Below are 19,433 nucleotides of genomic sequence, written 5' to 3'. Positions count from 1 at the left end.
TCCTACAATTTTGGCTAAAGAAAAATCTTTGGGCTGGGCAAACAAGTCCAGGAGAGAAATCTGAAGGGCAGTAAGTTAGGTGGTCTGAATAATTAGTAATTCCACCTCAAGCAGATGCCCTCATATGGAGAGGCATTGGTCAGCACTGGCTGCTTGGTGTGTGAGGGGGGGCCACTGATACCCTCAGGATGGCCAAATGGCCATCGCTCATTGAGGGGGTTGGTATGGAATGTCTCCCAACATGTAGAAATTTGCTCAAGGGTGATGTCACCCCCAATTACCCAATTATGGGGGACCAGAGCCCTGCATAACCATGTTATAAACTTGCTATGGATGGAAACAGGAAGAAATTCCATCATTCCATCATTTTCTTATTAGGAGCAGCAAAACAATCTTTCTCTAAGAGAATAAAAGTACCTCACCCTGCTGCCCCACTTTTAAAAAAATCATGGAGGAGACAAGGAAAAGAAGAAAGAGCACACACAGATGGCCATTGTCTTGAAGAGGTTAAACCAGTGCCTGGGTTCTGGAAGAACTCATCCAGAACACACTCAACTTATCCAACCAGGGAACAGGCTTACAGTCAGGCCCCGACTATGGACCAGGCACCTGTCAGGTTCCGGGGTGGGTCTCCTCCTGGGATGTTCTGCATAGGCAGGACTTACGATGACTGGGCCCAAATGGGTTTGAAAGGAGGGTGTCACCGGGCTCGGGGGTCATGTGACTCAGTCGCCACAGCTCTGCCCTTTGGTGAGCTGGTTCATAATCTCATCTAAAGGTTTACTGGCTTGGGCGCCTGGGTGGCTCTGTCGGTTAAGCGGCTGCCTTAGGCTCAGGTCATGATCCTGGGGTCCTGGGATTGAGCCCCATGTCAGGCTCTCCACTCAGTAGGGAGCCTGCCTCTCCCTTTCCCTCTGCCCCTCCTCCTGCTGGTGCTCTCTCTCTCTCTTTCTCTCTCAAATAAATAAAAAATAATATCTTTGAAAAAAATAAAGGTTTACTGGGTCAAGGCCTTGAACTGCCATGGTAATCGATCAGCTAATGAACATTTCTAAGAGTCCTCAGCTGTTTGCTGGATGAATGAGCGCTCCTGACCCTCTGGAGTCCAAGAGCTAGCATGTATTCATACGTCCCAGGTGTCAAACCCTTTTCTGCATACATTGCTTATTCTCCCTCCTGGCTGTTGGCACACCTGAGGCACGTGGAAACTGAGTCACCCGACCGAACTCACACAGCTGATACTGACAGAGGGGGTTCTCGACCCCAGGCGGTGTGACCCGGGAGCTTGGGGTCTGTAAGCACTGAGCCTGGGACAACAGGCCCAGCACCCAGACCTGCCTCCATGCCTGAGCCGCTCCACGTGGGCCCTGTCCTTCCCCCAGAAGGAGGCCATCTTGACTTCTCTCTGTGCTTCCCACGGCCCTCTTCTCCTCTCCCTGCCACCACTCCTGGCGTCCCCTCCAGGCCCAGCCTTTCCCTCCCGCCCCCCCCCGGCAAAGTTCCCTCCTGTCTCCCCACCCTGTCTCCACCCCCGAGATGGGTTTGTTACTCTTTATTTTTGTTTTCTGCTCAAAATAAAAGTATATCTATCTTCAGTTAAAAAGAAGGTCAAATACTTTATGTTTAAGGAAAAACTTTTCTTTTTTTTTTTTTTTTTGAGAAGCTCCTTCATTTTCCTCCAAGCAAGGAGGCAGGAGAGGATGTTGACTAAACACAAACAGTTCCCAGCACCTGGGTTTGCGCGGCCCTATGTCTCATCTGCGTCCCTTCTGCTGTCACTCCTGATGGCTGTGTATGAGGGGCCTGTGCCCGCTCTTAATGTGAAAAGGTTCTAGATCTTTCTGCCCTACTCTTCTTCTTAAAAGCAAATTTCACAGCTCTCCACTCACCAGGAAGAGCGAATCATCCATTCTAACCCCCAACCGTAGTAGGAAGTCCCTATGCCCAGTTAGCACCCCTTTATTTTCATTTATTTTATTTCTTCTTTATCTGTTTCCTAAATCCCAGGTCCTCCCCATTCCCACCCCAAGTACAAGTCACTGGCCCTTGGATCAGGAGTGACAGACAGGCGTCGGCTCACTAGTGACCTTCCAGGGAGTGCTGCCTTCAATCCTCTTTATCCGAAAATGCCTTCCTCTTCCAGCCTGCAAGGATCCCTAAAATCTCCCTATCACTGGGGTGATTCCTTTGCACGAGGAAGTTAAGTCTATGTAACGAAGGGATGTAGCAAAACGTTCCCTATACAGTCTACAAGATGGGTGCTCACCCTATAATCCTTCTCCTTTTTCTGTATGTTTAAAAATTTTCGTAATAGCATATTGACAAGAAAAAAAAAAAGAAATCAGGTCCCCAGGTAGCTCCTATTAAATATTTCATCTAGAATAGGAAGACACTGGTTCACCCAGACGAACTCTCAGGTCATCAGAGGAAGGGGCCGGAGCGCAGCTGGAAGGTGGGGCTGTCCCCGCCGCTAGGTTTGACGGGACTGCCTGTGTGCCCGGACCACGGCTGGCCTCCTCGCTCCTCAGAGCCCCGCATGCTCGACAAGGCAGGCACCATGACTGCAGTTTTACAGGCCCCGAAACAAGGGGTCCAAGAGTTCATCTGCCCAAGGAAACTGCCCAGAACAAGTTAGAAGGTGCTGGAACCCCGGACAAAAACTTAGGACATTTGCCTCCTGGTTCCACGTTCTTTCCATCGGGGGCAGGACTGGTGGGAACCCCCAGTGGGTGATCCACAGAGCAGCCCGGGGCACAAGCCTGCCTGCTGTGTGACTTCAACAAGTCACTTGCCCTCTCTGAGCCTGGCTTCCCCAGCTGAAACAGCACTCCAGGCTCCACTTCCGGGGCTGGGGAGCACATCCGCGCTAACAGGAGGAAGGGGCGCGCGAGCCTGGCCGTGACAGAGCTCGAGGAAGGGGCTTCTGCTTCCTTGCCAGGACAGGGGGGAGGGTGAGATGGGGGGACAGCAGGAAGGTATGGGGAGCAGTGCAGCAGCACATTCCCGACGGGCGGCAGGGGCCACTTGGGAACATCAGACACACCTGCCACCGCCCCGCCCCCCACTGATGGCCGCCCAAGGAGAGGGGGTTCACCTGTAGGTATATTTCCAACAGAAAACTCTTGTGTCTATTTTGAAACAACTTGTCTCCAGCCCTTTAGGTTCAGCACATGTCGGTTCCGGCCTTAACCAGCCCGCTTGCCCCAGGTGATAGAACAGCCCCTCTCCAAGGCCAGCGGGCTGAGCCCAGCACTTACGATGGCCAGGTGTGTGTCATCTAAAGACCCCGCAATAATCACCCTACACAGGAGGTACGCTTATCATCCCCATTTTACAGATGAGGACACCGAGGCCCGGAGAACGTAAGTGACTCGCCCAAAGACACAGCCAGCAGGGCAAAGAGCAAGGTGTGAGCCCAAGCGTCTGACCCATAGCCACGCTCAGAAGCTTCCACAGCACCGTGCTCGAGGAGGAGGATGGAAATGCTTTCTCAAAGCACTCCTGGGGGTCATCTCTGAGTATTTGCTTTCCAGAACATAGAGAAAGCAGATGTCGTATTTTTACTTTACCTCCACTGCTCTCTCCATCCCCCAGCCGCTCCCGAACACACACTCAGGAGAAGTGGAGACCTGAAATTACTCTATAAAAACAAGGGCTCACACTTAGGAAATCGCCCCTTCCTAATCACATGAAGGTAGAGCTCAGGAAGGGGCGCCAGCTACCCGGGGCTGCGCTGCACTCTTGGGCCCGGCAGAGGGTGGCCCATCCTCCCCACCGGCTGGACCACCATGGACCTACTCTGCGTTCTTAGCAAGTCATGTTCCAAAGTATGGCCTGCTGGGCCCAGATCTGGGAGCTTCATTTTAGAACTGGAAGGGGCCTTTGTGATGACATAATCCAGGCCCCTCACTGGACAGCAGGGGACACGGAGGCTCGAAGAGGCAGGGCAGGGAGCTGGGCTCCAAACCCAGGGCTCCTGACTCCCAGCCCAGGGCCTCCTCCCTGCAGCCGCCTCTGGAAACTGCAATGGGAATAAAATACCAACAGCTCCAGGCAGGCTTCTCGGAGCTTGAGCCTGAGGAAACGCTGACCGTGGGCAGCAAATGCTCCAACCCTTTTCCAACCACAGGAGCCAAGAATGTCCCAAGAGAACAACATGCGCCCTGGGGACCCCGGGTCTGCAGGCGGGCAAGTGCAGAGCTGGCCCAGGCCCCCCAGGAGGGAGCCAGGGCCGGCGGGGGTCCCCCGCTCTGCAGACTCTAGACGTGCCGTGAAAGCAGGAACTTGGTGATTGACTCTGCAATGCCAGACTGGGGGTGTTTCCGGAAAGCATCGGGGCGACAAGGAGCCACGGTGCTTGTGAGTGGAAAGGAGCGGAAGAGGCGGAAAGAAACATGGGGTGGCATGCACAGGGGACACGCGGACGAAGCCACACAGAGGTGCTAGTGTGTGAGAGCCAGGGGGCAGGGGGCGCGAAGCAAGGCCGGGGTTAGGGGAGAGAGGCTTACTTCAGTAGTTTGATATTACACATAATCAGCTCCTTCCAGTTAACAAAAATCATAGCACCCTCTTTCTCCGTCAGCAGCTCACACTCCATCAGGGGTTTCTGAAAGATCTACAGGTGCAGAAAATGAAGTGGTTCAGAAAGCAAACAGTTAGCTCACAACTCGAGCACAACGCACGCAGCTCTGTTCCACGCATGGAAGGGCCCACAGGCAGCTGCGCCTTCCAGCAGCATCTGCAGCAGATGGCCCCTCCTCTGCCTGAGCCGCTGGGGGAGCCCCCATCAGGTCTGCCCTGTTTGAGGGGGGAGGCCAGCTGAACTCTCGAGGCTGGGCCTTCCCTCCCCCAGGACAAAGCCGAGAGGCCTGTGCAAGGTCCCGAACACTCTTCCCTGCCCACGGTGGGGGATGGGCATGGCCGGGAAAAGTCGGGGCTTCAAGATGCACGTGGGTGTGCATGCTCGCTTCATGCTCGCCTGCAGCATCTGCTCCCCAGACAAGCCTTGGGCATCCCGAGGGGAGCAGCCGTAAGCAGCGGGGCCTCCAACAGGGAGCCTGGGTGGGGGCTTCTGGCCCCGGCTGGGCCGGTGTAGGGACTGGCTGCGGGAAAGAAAGGAGCCTGCCCAGGCTCCAAGCTCCGTGTGGTTGGGTGACTCAGGGTAAATCACAGCTCTCTGCCCAGCCCCACGTGGGGAGCCCGGGCCTCCAAAGAGGTCATTATCTAGCACCGGAGGCACGGGGCGCTTCGGAAGATTCTTTAGAGATGGGACAGCCTATTGTTGACGTAAACGTGGCCGGGCTCAGGCTGATCGCTGGGAGCCCTACTCTTCGTGAGTTCTTAAGCCGACATGGAACCCGGCATATACCAGACACTGCACAGAAGTGCCACGTCTAAGGGGACGACACTCACATCCTAGACATCCGAGATTGTATATTTAGGGACGCTCATGTGTCTTGAGGAGCGGGCACCTTTTTTGAGTGTGCATCAACACTTCCTAGGCATGAATGGTGGCCTCCTGGAGCCGAAATCTATCCTGCCTTCTGTACTCATTGAACACGGGGCAGCTGAGCGGTGACTTCCTGGGTGTAAGACTGTCCAAGGAGATGGTTGCGCAACTGTTAGGTGGTGGGAGGTGGGGAGGGGGCAGGAGTTTCAAAACTATTACAGTACTTTTCAAACTGTACAGTGACCCTGACATCCAGCTCTGCAAACCCCTGTTTGCCAATATGGCCGCCTCCCATGAGTATGGACCAAAGGCTTCTTGAAAAGCAGGGGTCCCCAACTCTGCATCTCCCCAGCCTTCTAGACCAAGTGGCCCAGGCCTTTCGACAGCTACCTGGGAGGAGAGACAAAACGAGGAGTCATCCAGGACATGGGGGGTGGGGCATGGGGACCTGCAAGGAAACATCTTCGTCCTCAGCAACGGATTTTCCTCAGGGGTAATATGTACCGCTAGGAATAACTTGGGATATCGGCCGGATTGGCAGTGATTTTCAGATGCCAACCCTGAGGGCCGGGAGACCACGGGACCTGCTCAACGGCATCAACTAGCTGGCAGCTGAGCCATTGCTTCTCTAGACTCTCAATGCCTGCCCATGTGTCTCCTTCCATACACCTCCTCACGGACTCATTCATCCCTTGGCACGAGCCATCTCTGCCCACATATAGGGATGACTCAGAGGGCCACGGATGACAGTCCAACCGTCTTCTCTCGGGTACGAATCTCCTATGTGGTTTACCATCCAGATGCTCCCCACGCATCAGAAAATTTCTCAGGCTGAGAATCAGGAGGCCGTCCTCCTTCACTGAGCAGCACCCCCTACCCTCTGCCAGCGCCCCCCAGCACTCCCGGCACCCACCACTGCCATTACCTCTGTGACCAACTGCAGGTCATTGACATAGTTCTCCTCTGTGACAATGAGTTCGTGGATGTATCCTTGTCGCTTTCTCTCGGTTGGGGTCAACATATCCAAGAGGTGTAAGTCTGAACACCCTGGAAAACACAACCGTCGGGGCATTTCAGTCCAAGTCTGGGGAAGCCCATACAGCTTCTCAGTGGAGAGCCCCAGGGCCCCATGCCTGCCGGCCCCTGTGGTCTCACTCTAGCTGGGCACTGTTAGGGGTTGGAGTGTGTCCCCTAAAAATACACAGGAAAGTTCTAACCCTCGGTACCTGTGAATGTGACCTTATTTGGAAATAGGGTTTCTGCAGACATAATCAAATTAAGATGAAGTCACACTCAATTAGGGTGGGCCCTAATCCAATATGACTGGTGTCCTTAGCAGGAGATATCCAGGGGCGCCTGGGTGGCTCAGTCGGTTAAGCGTCCAACTGTTGGTTTTCGGCTCAGGTCATGATCTCAGGGTGGTGAGATCAAGTCCCACGTCAGGCTCCGCGCTCAGCGCAGAATCTGCTTAAGATTCTCTCTCCCTCTGGCCCTCCCCCTGCTTGCTCTCTTTCTCTCTCAAATAAAATAAATAAATAAATAAATAAAATCTTTTTAAAAAAGAGGAAGAAGAAGACATACAGAGACAGACAGAAGGAAGGCCATGTGGCAACACAGGCAAGGACTGGGGTGAAGCAGCTACAAGCCAAGGAACTCCAAGGTTGCTAGCAGCCATCAGAAGCTACGAGAAACGCATGGAAAAAAAATCGCCCCTAAAATCCTCCAGAGGAACGTGGCTCTACCCAACACCTTGATTTTGCGCTCATCTCCAAAACTGTGAGAAAATAAATCTCCGTTGTTGTAAGCCACCCCGCTTGTGGCCGTTTGTTGCAGTAACCCCAGCAGACTCATATGGGTGGCACGTTCCTGCTTCCTCCAGGCCGGTAAAATAACGTCGAGAGGAGACTAAGTAGCAGCGGGCCGGTATGTCCTGAGGACTCTCACCATGCCAGGCGCTGTCCAAGTACGTGGACAGCTGTGCTTAAGGCTCGCACAGATACTGTAATCATCGCCATTTTACACACAGGGACACGGAGGTTTAGACAGGTTGACCCGCTCAAGATGTCTCAGGGGGGTGGTGGCCGAGAGCCGAACCTGACACTTTGAGACCAGAAACTGGGCTTGACCCCAGACCACTGCTGTTGGGTCCAAGCTACAGGAGGGCATCAGGTTATCCTGAGGTTGGATTTTGGAGGATGAAGGGGCTGTGCTGAGGCTCCTGATGGGCGTGGGGACAGGGCAGATCGGTGTGGAGCGCATTCAGACAGCGCCGCGTAAACTTGGAGCCAGGCTGCTGCCCTGCGCCCCTAGGAGCCGAGCAGCAGGGCTGCAGGTGGACGGGGAAACCCCTCCAGCGGCAGGCAGCTGGGCCATCTGTGGCCCCAGGTGCCCAAGGGAAGGGGCTCTGTTGACCTTGCAGGGGGCACACACAGGAGACGGTGCCCGCCCTCGCCTCTGCTCACCTGGCTGGTCATTTCGGGTTTTGTTTGCATCGAATGTTCTCAGGTTATCAGCAGAAGCTGCCTGGTGACACAGATACACCGGGATGAAGCGCGGGAAGCTCCGTTCCCGGGGGGCGCCCCTCATACAGGCCTGGACCCCCCTGTTCCAGGCCAGTGGGTTCTCCTCTCCTTTTTATGAGGGGGTTCTTCGTTTAATCACAAAAAGCCCAGATTTGTCAAACAGACTGAGAGGTGTCCTGGATGTGGGTGGGAGTGGGAGCACAGAGTGCCAGCCACTTGCTGTTTGCATACCATCGGCCCACAAGGGGGCGTGACGGAGCACGATGTGAAAACCCGGCGGCCACCAGGGGTTCTCAGAGTCCCCAGACCCGTGGTAGCAGCACCAGGGAACTTGTCAGAAATCAAATTATCAGGCCCCTGCGGAACAGACGACCTGGAGTTGGGGCCCAGGAATCTAACGTAACAAGTTCTCCAGGTGATTTTTTTTGTTGTTTTAGGCAAACTAAAACTTGGGAAGCTTGCTCTGGGCTGTCAGGGGTTTCTCCGAGTTTCCATCTTCCCCCTCTGTAGTCAATATGCTGGAAGCTTCTGCAAATAGAATGACCCCTCTGGGGGCGAATGACATCACTGACTTCTCACCGAATGTTTGCGCCAGAGATTAACTCCAAGTCTGGGTGCTTCCAGTGCTCAGTCTTGTCCCCTACCCTGGCCAAAGGCCCTTTCTAGAATGCCGTTGCTTCTCTTCCTGGAACAGGACAGTTCTGGGATGAGCAGGCAGATGGATGCTGGGAAAGCAGCAGGGATGAGCCATCCTTACATTAATACTCTCCATGCCCATCCATCTAAGACCTCACTGAAAGCCACGGCAGCCAGGCCAAGCTGTCATTCCACGGGGGCCACGAGCGGAGCATAAACCACGGGGCGGGTCTGCAAATGAATCTGGAACCTGGACCCTCTGCTCAGCCCCCAGCCTGGCCCAGCTGTTCTTGGGACATAGGCCGTGCTTTATTAGAACAACTGCTTCCACAGCGAACTCTCGGGAGGGAAGCAAGTCCTGATCGCTCACTCTTGTCCCTTCAGCCACCCTCTGCCCAGCTGTGTGAGCTTCGGCTTCTGGGAAGTAGAGTGATGCCCCCAATTTCTTTGGCTTTCGTGAGGAAAGCCCCCCGGGAAACACCCTTCAGCTCGGGAGGAAACATCTCATGCCTGCCCTGTTCTCACCAGACCTTCCTATTAGTGAGTCAAGGAGCCCAGGGGCAAGGCCATTTCTTGTTACAGGACAGAATACTGTCCTTGCATGGCAGGGACTTGGGTGATGAGCTGCTCACGGAGCAGAGTCTCCCCTAGAATGTGCAGGACATTGCTTTCTGCGGGAATATTAGAATATTGTTTAGAGCTGGGGTTCTAAGACTCATCCCACAAACACTGTGCAATGAGGTATGCAGGGATACAAACATCGGGCTCATGGTGGACCCCGGTTGGACAGTCTGCCGAACGTCCCCTTAGGTCACAATTTCCCTTGGAAGCTATCACGGATGCTATAAACTCTGACCTCTGAAAACCCATGTGTATGACACACACAACATACACACACATTTTGCACACAATTTTACAAGGTTCACAGGCCCTCTTGAAGCTTGTTCGGGTATCTCATTCATTCATTCATTTCACAAGTATTTACTGAGGTTCCATCATGAGTCTGGCACTAGCTGATGGGTGCTGAGGATTCGCCATGAAAGAGGAGAAATGCCTGCCCTCCAGAGCACATGGCTAAGAACCTTGGGGTCCTCAGCTGGGGGTGGTACTACTCCCCATAGGCTGAAGGTGGTACTGACACCCCCCCCACCAAATTGAGGCTCCTACTGCATTCACCCACACCCCCAGGCTGAGAATGCATTCTTGGTTGTCGTAATGACCGGAGGTGATGGCTGGGATTGGGTGGGCTGGACCAGAGCTGCTAGATGTCCTGCAATATACAGGACAGAGAATTGCCTGCCCCGATGTCAACAGCCCCCCACTGAGAAACGCTGACATTACTGGAAACTGACAATGGGACCAGGACTACCCTCTGCAGCAAGGATGGTGCAAGCGACCAGCAGGAATCAGAAACGAGGATCCAGGAAGACACCTAACAGGAAATGGCTTGCTCTGGATTTCAGAAGTTCTTCAGAGTCTTCAAGTTTTACATGGTTTTGAAGAAGCTCAGAGCCAAAGCAACAGCAAAAGGTCTAGTGGGGGAATGAGGCCATCAGTCCAAGAATCCCAGGTGCTGGGGCCAGTTGGGGTGCACTGGAGGTCTATTACACATGGGAGGGTGGTGGGCATGAGGAGGCCGCATGGCGTCCTACTCCGGGCAGCTCCGGCCTTCTGGTCATCCACCCAGCAGACCCACGTCAGAGCTGATGGAGCTGAGAGATGCTGTGTGACTCTGCGCTGCTTGTCCCAACAAGTTCCACCCCACGCTGCCCACCTATCAGCGTGCCTGGAGACAAGAGGAGGGCTCAGGTGGCCTCTCCAGGCCCCAGCATGCAAAGAAAAGCAAAGATATTTCGGGGAGATTTGTCTCAGCATTATAAGCCAACACTGTTGGCTTTGAATCGTCTTTTTAGCTACTGAACTGACCCGTAGGATGCTGTTTTGAAAATTCTTACTGGTGGGTGCCAGACCAAGAGAACCATTACAGACTTAAAATAGGCACTTTGAACTAAAAAACATCCTTTCTTTGAAAATGTAATATTTAGAAAAACAAACGAGTTTAAAAACTCCATTATTCAGAGCCGGGTAAATGGAAAAGACATTTCAAATAAAAGAGTTTTCTTTAAGGGTGGAGGGACATGGTCCTTCTCTCCTTTGGGAACCAGGATAAACATGGTTTGCTGGCTCCCTTTCCCGGTGAAAAATGAAAGGATAAAGTACAGCAAATAACTTTTCACGGACATCTCGGTATGATGAAGGGATTCTTAGAACTAACCATAATCCACTCACAGCTGAAATAATACTGCAAGTGACTCCAGGCAGTTAAAAATGATCCCCAATTACAGCCCACATAAAATTCCTAATCTATGTGCTGTCCCTTATAATCTTGTGGAGTGAGACACATTTACAAAATGGAGAGAGCCATGATACCCCTTTGGAAGGATTTGAGTCTGGGGTACTGGAACGAATACGGGAAAATCTTAGCCAAAAAGGTCATCTTGTCCCCTCAATTGGAAAATGTTCCTATGAACAGCATTGTCTAAATAAATTGCTTTATTACCAAAGTAATACATAAACACAGGCTTAATGTAAACAGTTCAAAGGATACAGAAGTACTTAGAGTAAAACCTGAGAATCACCCCTCTCCACATCCCCACCATTCTACTTCCTTTCCCAACAAGGCCCATAATTTAAAAAACCAAACCAGCCCCACAGCAAGCTGGCCCCTGGGCAAAGCAAATAAACAGGCTTTGTTCCTGTTATGAACGGGCCAAGATATACTATAAGATGGTCAATAAATATTTATTAAGTTCCTATGAAGTCCAAGAGACACAGAAATGAGCAAGATAATGTCCTTGTCCTCAAGGAAACTCACAGCCCGGAGGGAGACTCGACATGAAAACTAAACTTAAAATAGCAGGCAACAGAGACCGGGCCTGTAGGCCGCGGGGATGGTGGAGTCTGTAGGACTCAGAGAAGTAGACGCTCCTCGCTCCTCATCCCGAAGGAGGAAGGCTCCTCGAGGAGGGGGTGGGGGGGGGCCCGTATCAGGGAGGATGGGGCCATTATGTTGGGGGTGTCAGGCCAGCATGCCAGGTAAATGCAGAGACACTGTGGGAGACAAGGTGGGAAGTGGGAAGAGGATAAGGCGGGAGGTGAGGTCATGATGGCAGAGGGCCCAGGTGAGAAATCTGGGTACCACTCAGCCATATGGAAACTCAGGCAATGGTTTTTCATCTTCAAGGGAAAGGCTATATACCAATGTCTCTGGGGACAGGCCGCCCAAATCCTCTGGCTACATGGCCCCGCTCCCCAGGATACACACTGGAGCTGGAGATCCCATCTCTCCTGAAGGCTTCTCCAGGCTTGGCCTGAATGTAGGACACGGGAGCCTCATGGGTCCTGGTGTCTCCTGCCAGGTGAGCCCACGCCCCCCAAGGCTACACTGGATTTTTTCTGGGAAAATGAATCTACCTGTGCTGCCTTCAACCCCCTGGCCAGAATGGCACACATGGGTGGCTCATCCCATAGGAAAGGCCACAGCGGATGTGCCATAGAGGAGGGCTCTCTGGTCAGAGCACTTCGTCCTCCACCTGCAGCTGACCGCCCCCCGCCACCCCCACCCCATTCTCTCAGCTGTGAACTTGTCCGTCCCCGCTGTGTGCTGTGCCTGGAGCTGGGGCTTGGGGATGAATGAGGCGAGCGGGGTCCTTGTCCTCGGGGAGCCTCGGTCTACTAGAGGCTCGGGCAGCCCATCCAGGCGCTGTTCTTGCCGAAGGACAGCTTCCTTGCAGAGGCGCCCCTGGAAGCTGCCGGCCCTCAAGACCTCGGAGCTGAAGTCCCTGAGACTAGATTTCCATGGGGGTCTAGAGAAGCTGGGGGGGCATGGGGACCTGTGGGGGGGACGTCGGGGGGGTGCCCCCTGATGGCACCAAAGCCCAGGCCGCCCTGTCCAGCCTGTCTTGGGGACCCCCCAGCTCCCTCTGAGGGTTTCCACCCGGCCACACTCGGTATAACCCAGCAGCTTCAAAAGTACCAACGTGGCTTCCAGATAAAGCGTTCTCCCAAGAAGGGGGCTCCGGTCTACGTGGGCTGCCAGGCAGTTTCGTGACGACTGAGAATTTGCAAAAATCAAATTACTCTTGGGGTTCAGGTCTCTCTTAATTTGCCATAAAGGAGAATATTGGTAGCTTTGTAACGAAAGGCAGAACACTCGTGGCTTTAGAGCCGATGCCGAATCCCTGGCGTGGCGTCAAGTGGCCCACGGTATGCTCTTGTCAGCTCATTCCTGGCCCCGGTTCTGTTACCCCCAGCCTTTGTTGTCTCTCCTTCCTGAGCTCCTGCTTTCTTTTTTGTTTGTTTGTTTTGTTCTGGTTTTTTAGAAGATTTTATTTTTAAGCAATCTCTATGCCCACATGGGGGGCTCGAACCCACAACCCCGGGATCGAGTCGCACGCTCCACTGAGCCGGCCGCCCGCCCCCTGAGCTCCTGCTTTTGATGTGTGCTACCCCACAGTATCCCAGGGGCCCTGAGCAGCGGCCATAAACAAATCCCTTGGATACACAAGGCAAACTGGGGCATTAGAAGGACAGACACATTTTTATTGGAATGTGAGGCAGTAGTTTGGATCAGAGGGACCGGGGAATACATTCCAGAGGAGCAGGAATTTGAGCTGGACTCTGTCAGGGTGGGAAGGAGGGAGGGAGCCAAGCAGAGGAAGTGGGCAGAGAAAAGGGGAGGAAGAGTAGGATGCCTGGAGCCCCGGACCCGGGGGAGGGAGTGGGGGGACGCAGATGCAGGGGTAACAGGGAGGAAGGAAAGTCACGCTGAATGCTCCCACGGGCCACACGCTTCCAAGCACCGTTATGTTCGTGACCTTACTGAGTCCTCACCAACCATCCCGTGTGGTAGGTACTGCTGTTAGTTTCCCATTGAACAGACAGGGCGACTGAGGCACAGAGAAGTTAAGTAACTTGCCAAAGCCTTGGTTAATCAACGGCAGAGGGAGTCGTACCCAGGAGCTCCCACTCTGGGCCACCATGCCTCCCGCCTTGCTGGGAAGGTGACATATTCGTCCGCTGGAGCTGCTGTAACAAAGTTCCAGGGACTGCAGGGGGGGGGGGTGCCTCAGATGAGAGAAATGGAGTCTCCCAGCTCCAGAGGCAGCAAGTCCAAGGTCGAGGTGCCTGCAGGGCTGGTTTCTTCTGAGGCCTCTCTCCTTCGCGGGCAGATGGCCATGTTCTCCTCACACGGCCTTTCCTCAGTACAAAATCGTCCCCCTGGTGACTCTCTGTGTCCAAATCTCCTCTTCTCGTTAAGGACACCAGTCGGATTGGCGTGGGGCCCCCGAAACAGCCTCATCTTAGCTTGATGACCTCATAAAGGGTCCATCTCCACATACAGTCATATTCTGGGGGCCTGGGGGTAAGGGGCTTCAACTCTTCAGTCTGGAGGACGGTGGGAGGACAGTCTGGGGGACACAGGTCAGCCCAGGTGGGGAAGTACAGTCAAGGAGTCTGAACAGCAGGGCGAGATGGTCTTTGGTGGTGGAGCCGGGAGAGGCTTGGGCTGTGTTGCAGAAGAGTCCCGAGGCAGATGCATGGAGGTGGGGTGCAGGCTGTGGCCCCGGAGTGCGGCTGCACGTGGGAATCACCTGAGGGGCTTTTATAAAGCCCTGCATCCCCGCGGTCCCCCGGACCAGTCAAATCCACCTGGCCGGGGCGCGGCCTGGGCATCCCTAAGTCGTGAAGCTTCCCAATAGCTCCGACGTGCAGCCAAGAGTGAGGACCGCTGCATCAGAGGGAAGCCTGCCCAGAAAGCAAGAAAGGGAGCGAGGCTCAGAAACCAGATCCATCCAGGCTCCCGTAGCAGGAGAGTTGTCACAACGGCTGAACGGATTCCAGACCGAGGCGGGTCACCATCCAAAGGGAAATGAAGGCTGTGACCCGGAATGCCGTCCCTCCGTCCAGGGCCCGGAGGCCGGACGGCCTCCGACGCCGTGTTCCCGGAGGCCACGCTGCCCCCACCGGACCCCCCACGCTCGGGCCAGAGCTCGGGAGGTCACTCTGCTCAGTGCCCCCGTCGTGTTGACGGGACAGCGGCGGCCAGACGGGCACGGCGACTTCTGCTAGGAGGAATACAGCCTGCGCTCTTGCTGCCTTGGGAGACGGAGACTCGCCAGGAAACCACCAGCTTCTCAAAGAGTGGGCCCAGGGTGGCCCATCCCCACGCCCCGCTGCGAGGACGCTCTTGTCCTTGGCGCCCAGGGCTGGCAGGGGTGGGCGGCGGCCAGGCTGGGGTCCAGGCAGCTGCATGTCGTCTGAAGAGGACCCTCGGCTGACCAGTCCCAGGACCCACCTCTGGCGGTGTGGAGGCGCAGGCGTGCTCCTCCTCCCAACGGAACTTTCTTCTCGAGGCTCTAAGAAGAGCCTGGTCCCCTGCAGTCTCTCCTAACTTGGCAAACTGACCCCGTGGAACACAAGAGACCACCTGAGCCCGGGACATTTCCTGCTCATTGTCAGCAACTGCATAGATGCGCGCGGGTCCCTGCTTTCATGGAGCTTCCATTCTAGTGGGGGAGACAGAAAACCAGATACACGCATAAATACATCGTAGTTAGGGCGGTTACAAGAACGATGAATGACAATTCTTACGCCTAATAAGCTCACGGCCGGGCCTAGGGTCTCCTCGTGGGAACTGATCTTGTAAGCCATGGTGCCTTCCCGGGCACGGCTTAGGGCAGCGTTCAAGGCCACACGCAGCCCGGGGACTGAAGGCCGGGGGGTCGTCTCCTTGCGGCCTAGCTGGGGAGGAGGCGCGAGTCCGCGGGACGAGGGGCCTGTCCGCCACGGCTCCTGAGCGACCCCCGTGGGCTCGGCACCCCGGGGGCCATGCACGTGTTCATGGCAGACACTGCCTTCCGGCTTGGAAGCCGTGGGGGGAGGAGAGGGGATGGGGCGTCCCGCAAAATAAACTGTAGAAGGGGAGCTAAAATCGCTACGTATTAGTGCTGTTCCTGTGTAGATCTTCGTGGGGCGCGGCCTGGCCCCCGGGGGCGCACAGTCTCGTGCGGGGGCTGAGTATCCGTGTGTCTGGGCACGGGTCTCCACCCACTCTGCTTCGCGTGTGGTTGAGTAACTAGTGGTTCAGCAAAGGGCTGAGTCGTGGCGAGTCGGTGGTGCCAGGCTGGGCGGTGGGGAAAGGAGGAGGGTGGAGGTGGGAGGACGGAGGTGGGGGAAACGGGGCGGGCTGGGGCCCCCCCCATGGCTTCACCGTGACCAAGGCCCCTGCAAGGTGGTGAGGGGATGGCAGTGATGGAGGGGAGGTGTTGGTCGGGTAAGACAAGACAGGCGGTGTGGGGCCGGACAATGGAGGGGTCCACAGCCCCAAGCCCACATGCCCCCGAGCCCTGGGGGTGGGGGGGTGGGGGGAGAAAAAGCTCTGGGAGGTTGAGTCTTGCAATCTCTAAGGTGGGGACCAGTGACGAAAGTGGGCATTTCCACCGTCAGAGCAGAGAGTTTTCAAGAGGGCCGCTTGGAACCCCACTGGACCTCTGTTGGGGGCCATCACGGTTACTTGAAGGTGGCCAAAAGAATGATAGATCGGGATGCTAGCAACCAGCTCTGTAAGGGGCTCAGCCCGGGGCTTCACCTCGTCAAGCATCGGTGTCACCTCCTGCAAGCTAGAGGCCCATGTCCCCTGCACCTGCCACACATTCAGGTGCTAGAATCCCTCGGATGAGAGCAGCCATCTGTGGGTGTTCCATCAGCAACTCAGAGAGGAAGGCGCTGACCAGGGAAGGCCTCCTTGAGCAAGTGACAACCGAGCTACGCTAAAAATCAAGCACTGGAGAAGGGAGCAGCTCAGGCAGGGCCTCGGAGCCCAACTACAAGATGTGGGGCCTTAGCACCCGAGGACCGGGAACCCCGGGGTGATGGTGAGCAGAGCAGTTCCATTTTTAAAATAGCTCTCTGCCCACAGGGTGGAGAAGAGGCTGGAAGACAGGGAGCGTGGAGCAGGGACCGGTTAGAAGGCTAGTGGTCCTAACGGGAGGGCAGGAGAAACTCGGTCAACCTCAGGGCCTTTGCACTTGCTATTCCTCAGGCTTAGGACACTTCTTCCCCTGACCTTGGCAGACCTCCACCCCCATGTCACCTCTCCAGAGAGGCCTTCCCATCTGTGATAGCCCTGGCCCTCAGCCCCGCTCTGGCCAGTGTCATCCAGCACTAGCTGAAATGACTGCTTATTTGTCTGCTGATGGTTTCCTCTAGCTCCTACGAGCTGCGTGAGAGCAGGCACCTCGTCTGCTTGTGTTTCCCTGAGCACAGCCCTGTCACCTGGTTCCATGTTCCTTGGCCTCATCAAGGAGTCACCAGGAGATGCAGGTGGGCTGGGCCCCTCCTGGTCTCCCAGGAGCTGTTCTGGCCCTTGACACACAGGGTGGTGGGAGGGGCAGGGGAGAGAGGGGGAGAGGATGGGCAGAGGTACTTCTGCCCCTTGAGGGTGGGGTGGGGTGAGGGTTCCCACCACAAGGGAGACCGTGACAGTGGAGGGTCGTGCTGACGACTCGGGACGTGTGGGATCTCCCCACAGCGGCCTGGGAACAAGGTCATGCCCCACAGAGGAGAGGGGCATCCTGGCTTCACCTTTTCTGCTGCGGCAGATTATAGGGTTCGAGGCATGCTGGAGGCCTGGCATACGGAGCAGGCGTCTCCCAGACAGAAAGCTCTGGATCCTGAGAGGCACCTCAGGGCGTCCGCGATGGGGCAGGAGAGAACTAATCTCCCAGTCTTCGAGCATGCTGGGGGTGGCTACTCTGGAGACGGCGCTTTGGGGTGGCACCCCCTCGTGACACATGTCCCTTATCCAAGCTGTACGGTTGCTTAAAAACAAAACAAAAAACAAAACCAAAAGAACGCGCTCCTGGCATGTTTCGGGGCTGAACGTTCCAGGCTTTGCTGGCGAGAGAACACAAGGCCCCGGAATGCAGTGACGAGAAAGAAAGGACCCAGTGGCCCGAGGCATCTGCGGCAGGTTTACTGTGGGGCGCTGCATGGGCCTGCCAACACCGTCCCCAGACGTGACATTTAGAAGCCTTGCACATTCCATTTGCTCTGTCAGCCTCCCTGGCCTCCCTGCCACCAGCCGTGTGAAACACGGGGCGGCTTTTCCCATTTGCTGATGAGGCCGTGTGCACAGCGCACTTAGGGAACAGAAGGAAGGTGTGTAGAAAGCTGTTTGCTTCAACCCAGGCGGGCCTCCCACTGGTGGAAGAAAGGGGCCTGGACGTGTGCACGAGTGAACGAGATGTCTGATGGTTTTAAGGAAGCCGTCCAATCTTTTCTCTCTGAAATCCCTAATCTGCAAAAGCACGTTTTCTGTAACATCTTAAAATGCACACACCCCTCAGTCTTAAAAAATGCACACAACCCTCCACGGTCTGGGTTCATTGCAAATAAGCAGGAAGCCAGTAAAGCAGATTCCTTCATGCTTGGGGACCAGGTGCAGATGCCCTTTCTCTCCAAGGCTATTACCTGGTGGGGACTTACTGTCTGCTTGGAGCTATCATTGTCCCTCCGGACGTAAATGAAGAGCCTGAAGCACAACGGGGTTAAGTAACTTGCCCGCAATCACACAACCAGTAAGGAGCAGCGCAGGAATTTGAACCCACGCACTGAATCACCACCCTGCATCCCTTCCCAGCGTCTCTAAAAGCCCAGGATACAGTTATGTCGACCCCTCCGCCCCCCACTATCTGCCCGCAGAAGAATATTCCAAAGTCTTAAGAGAAACGGACAGAAATATCCCACTGAACTTGTAGATAAGCTGTCGGTGAATCTGGCGCCAGGTTTTTCTGGCAGAGGCCAGGATGGAGGTGGAGACACGATGGCAATCGTTCCTGGGGAGGCACGAAGGGCGTCTCCGGCAAGCCCGTGTCTTCAGCGAATCCCACAGTCGGGCTGAGAGGACCAGAAAGGCGGAGGAGGCTGCGCACCGAGCAGGTGCCATAATGTGCTGGAGTCTGGCAGCGGCCCCCACCCCCAGCTGGGAGCGAACCACACGCGGAAGAGGAAGCCACTCTCCGTCTTGCCACAGCGGTAGCAGTGACTGTGCGAGGCGCCTGGCTCGGAGGGGCTGCTGGCCTCACGCGGTACAAGCCAGGGGGTCTGGGAGCCGCCTTGGAGAACGTCACTGTAGCTCCCAGAGCCTCGGCGAGTGCCCACCCTTCTCCAAGATCCGGACTTCATGGAACCATCCGTGGGGAGCACCTTGCATGCACACACACACACACTTCACGCAACAATCCACGGGGTGCATCACTGCACACACATGCATGCACGCACGCACACACACTCTTCATGGAACAATCCACGGGGTGCATCACTGCACACACACGCATGCACGCACACACACTCTTCATGGAACAATCCACAGGGAGCATCGCTGCACACACATGCATGCACGCACGCACACACACACACACTTCATGCAGCAATCCACAGGGAGCACCCCTGCACGCACACACACTTCACGGAACAATCCACAGGGAGCATCTCTACACACACACACTTCATGGAACAATCCACGGGGAGCATCTCTGTGCACACACACTTCAGGGAACAATCCACGGGGAGCATCTCTGTGCACACACACACACATATGCACATACACACACACTTCACGCAACAATCCACGGGGAGCATCGCTGCACACACACACACACTCTTCATGGAACAATCCACGGGGAGCAGCTCTGTGCACACACACACACACACACATACATACTTCATGGAACAACCCGTGGGGAGCATCTCTACACACACAC

At 55.3% G+C, this 19,433-nt stretch overlaps 1 protein-coding gene across 1 annotated transcript in view; it reads right to left on the bottom strand.

The window, feature by feature from the left end:
* The window catches only part of ITSN1 (intersectin 1), a 203,945-nt gene that overhangs the window by 27,840 nt on the left and 156,672 nt on the right, over positions 1-19,433 (bottom strand). Inside the window, exons 25-26 of the mRNA XM_081819518.1 lie at positions 6,375-6,533; positions 4,509-4,615 (exon numbers count right to left, since the gene is read on the bottom strand). Of these exons, the coding sequence (XP_081675644.1) occupies positions 4,509-4,615; positions 6,375-6,533 (266 nt within the window). The remainder of the gene's footprint in view (positions 1-4,508; positions 4,616-6,374; positions 6,534-19,433) is intronic.

The sequence above is a fragment of the Leptonychotes weddellii genome, chromosome 1 (assembly GCF_054177405.1).
Source record: "Leptonychotes weddellii isolate Sample4059 chromosome 1, ASM5417740v2, whole genome shotgun sequence".
In the NCBI taxonomy this organism is placed as follows: domain Eukaryota; kingdom Metazoa; phylum Chordata; class Mammalia; order Carnivora; family Phocidae; genus Leptonychotes; species Leptonychotes weddellii.
This window is presented reverse-complemented; position numbering and strand designations above follow the sequence as displayed.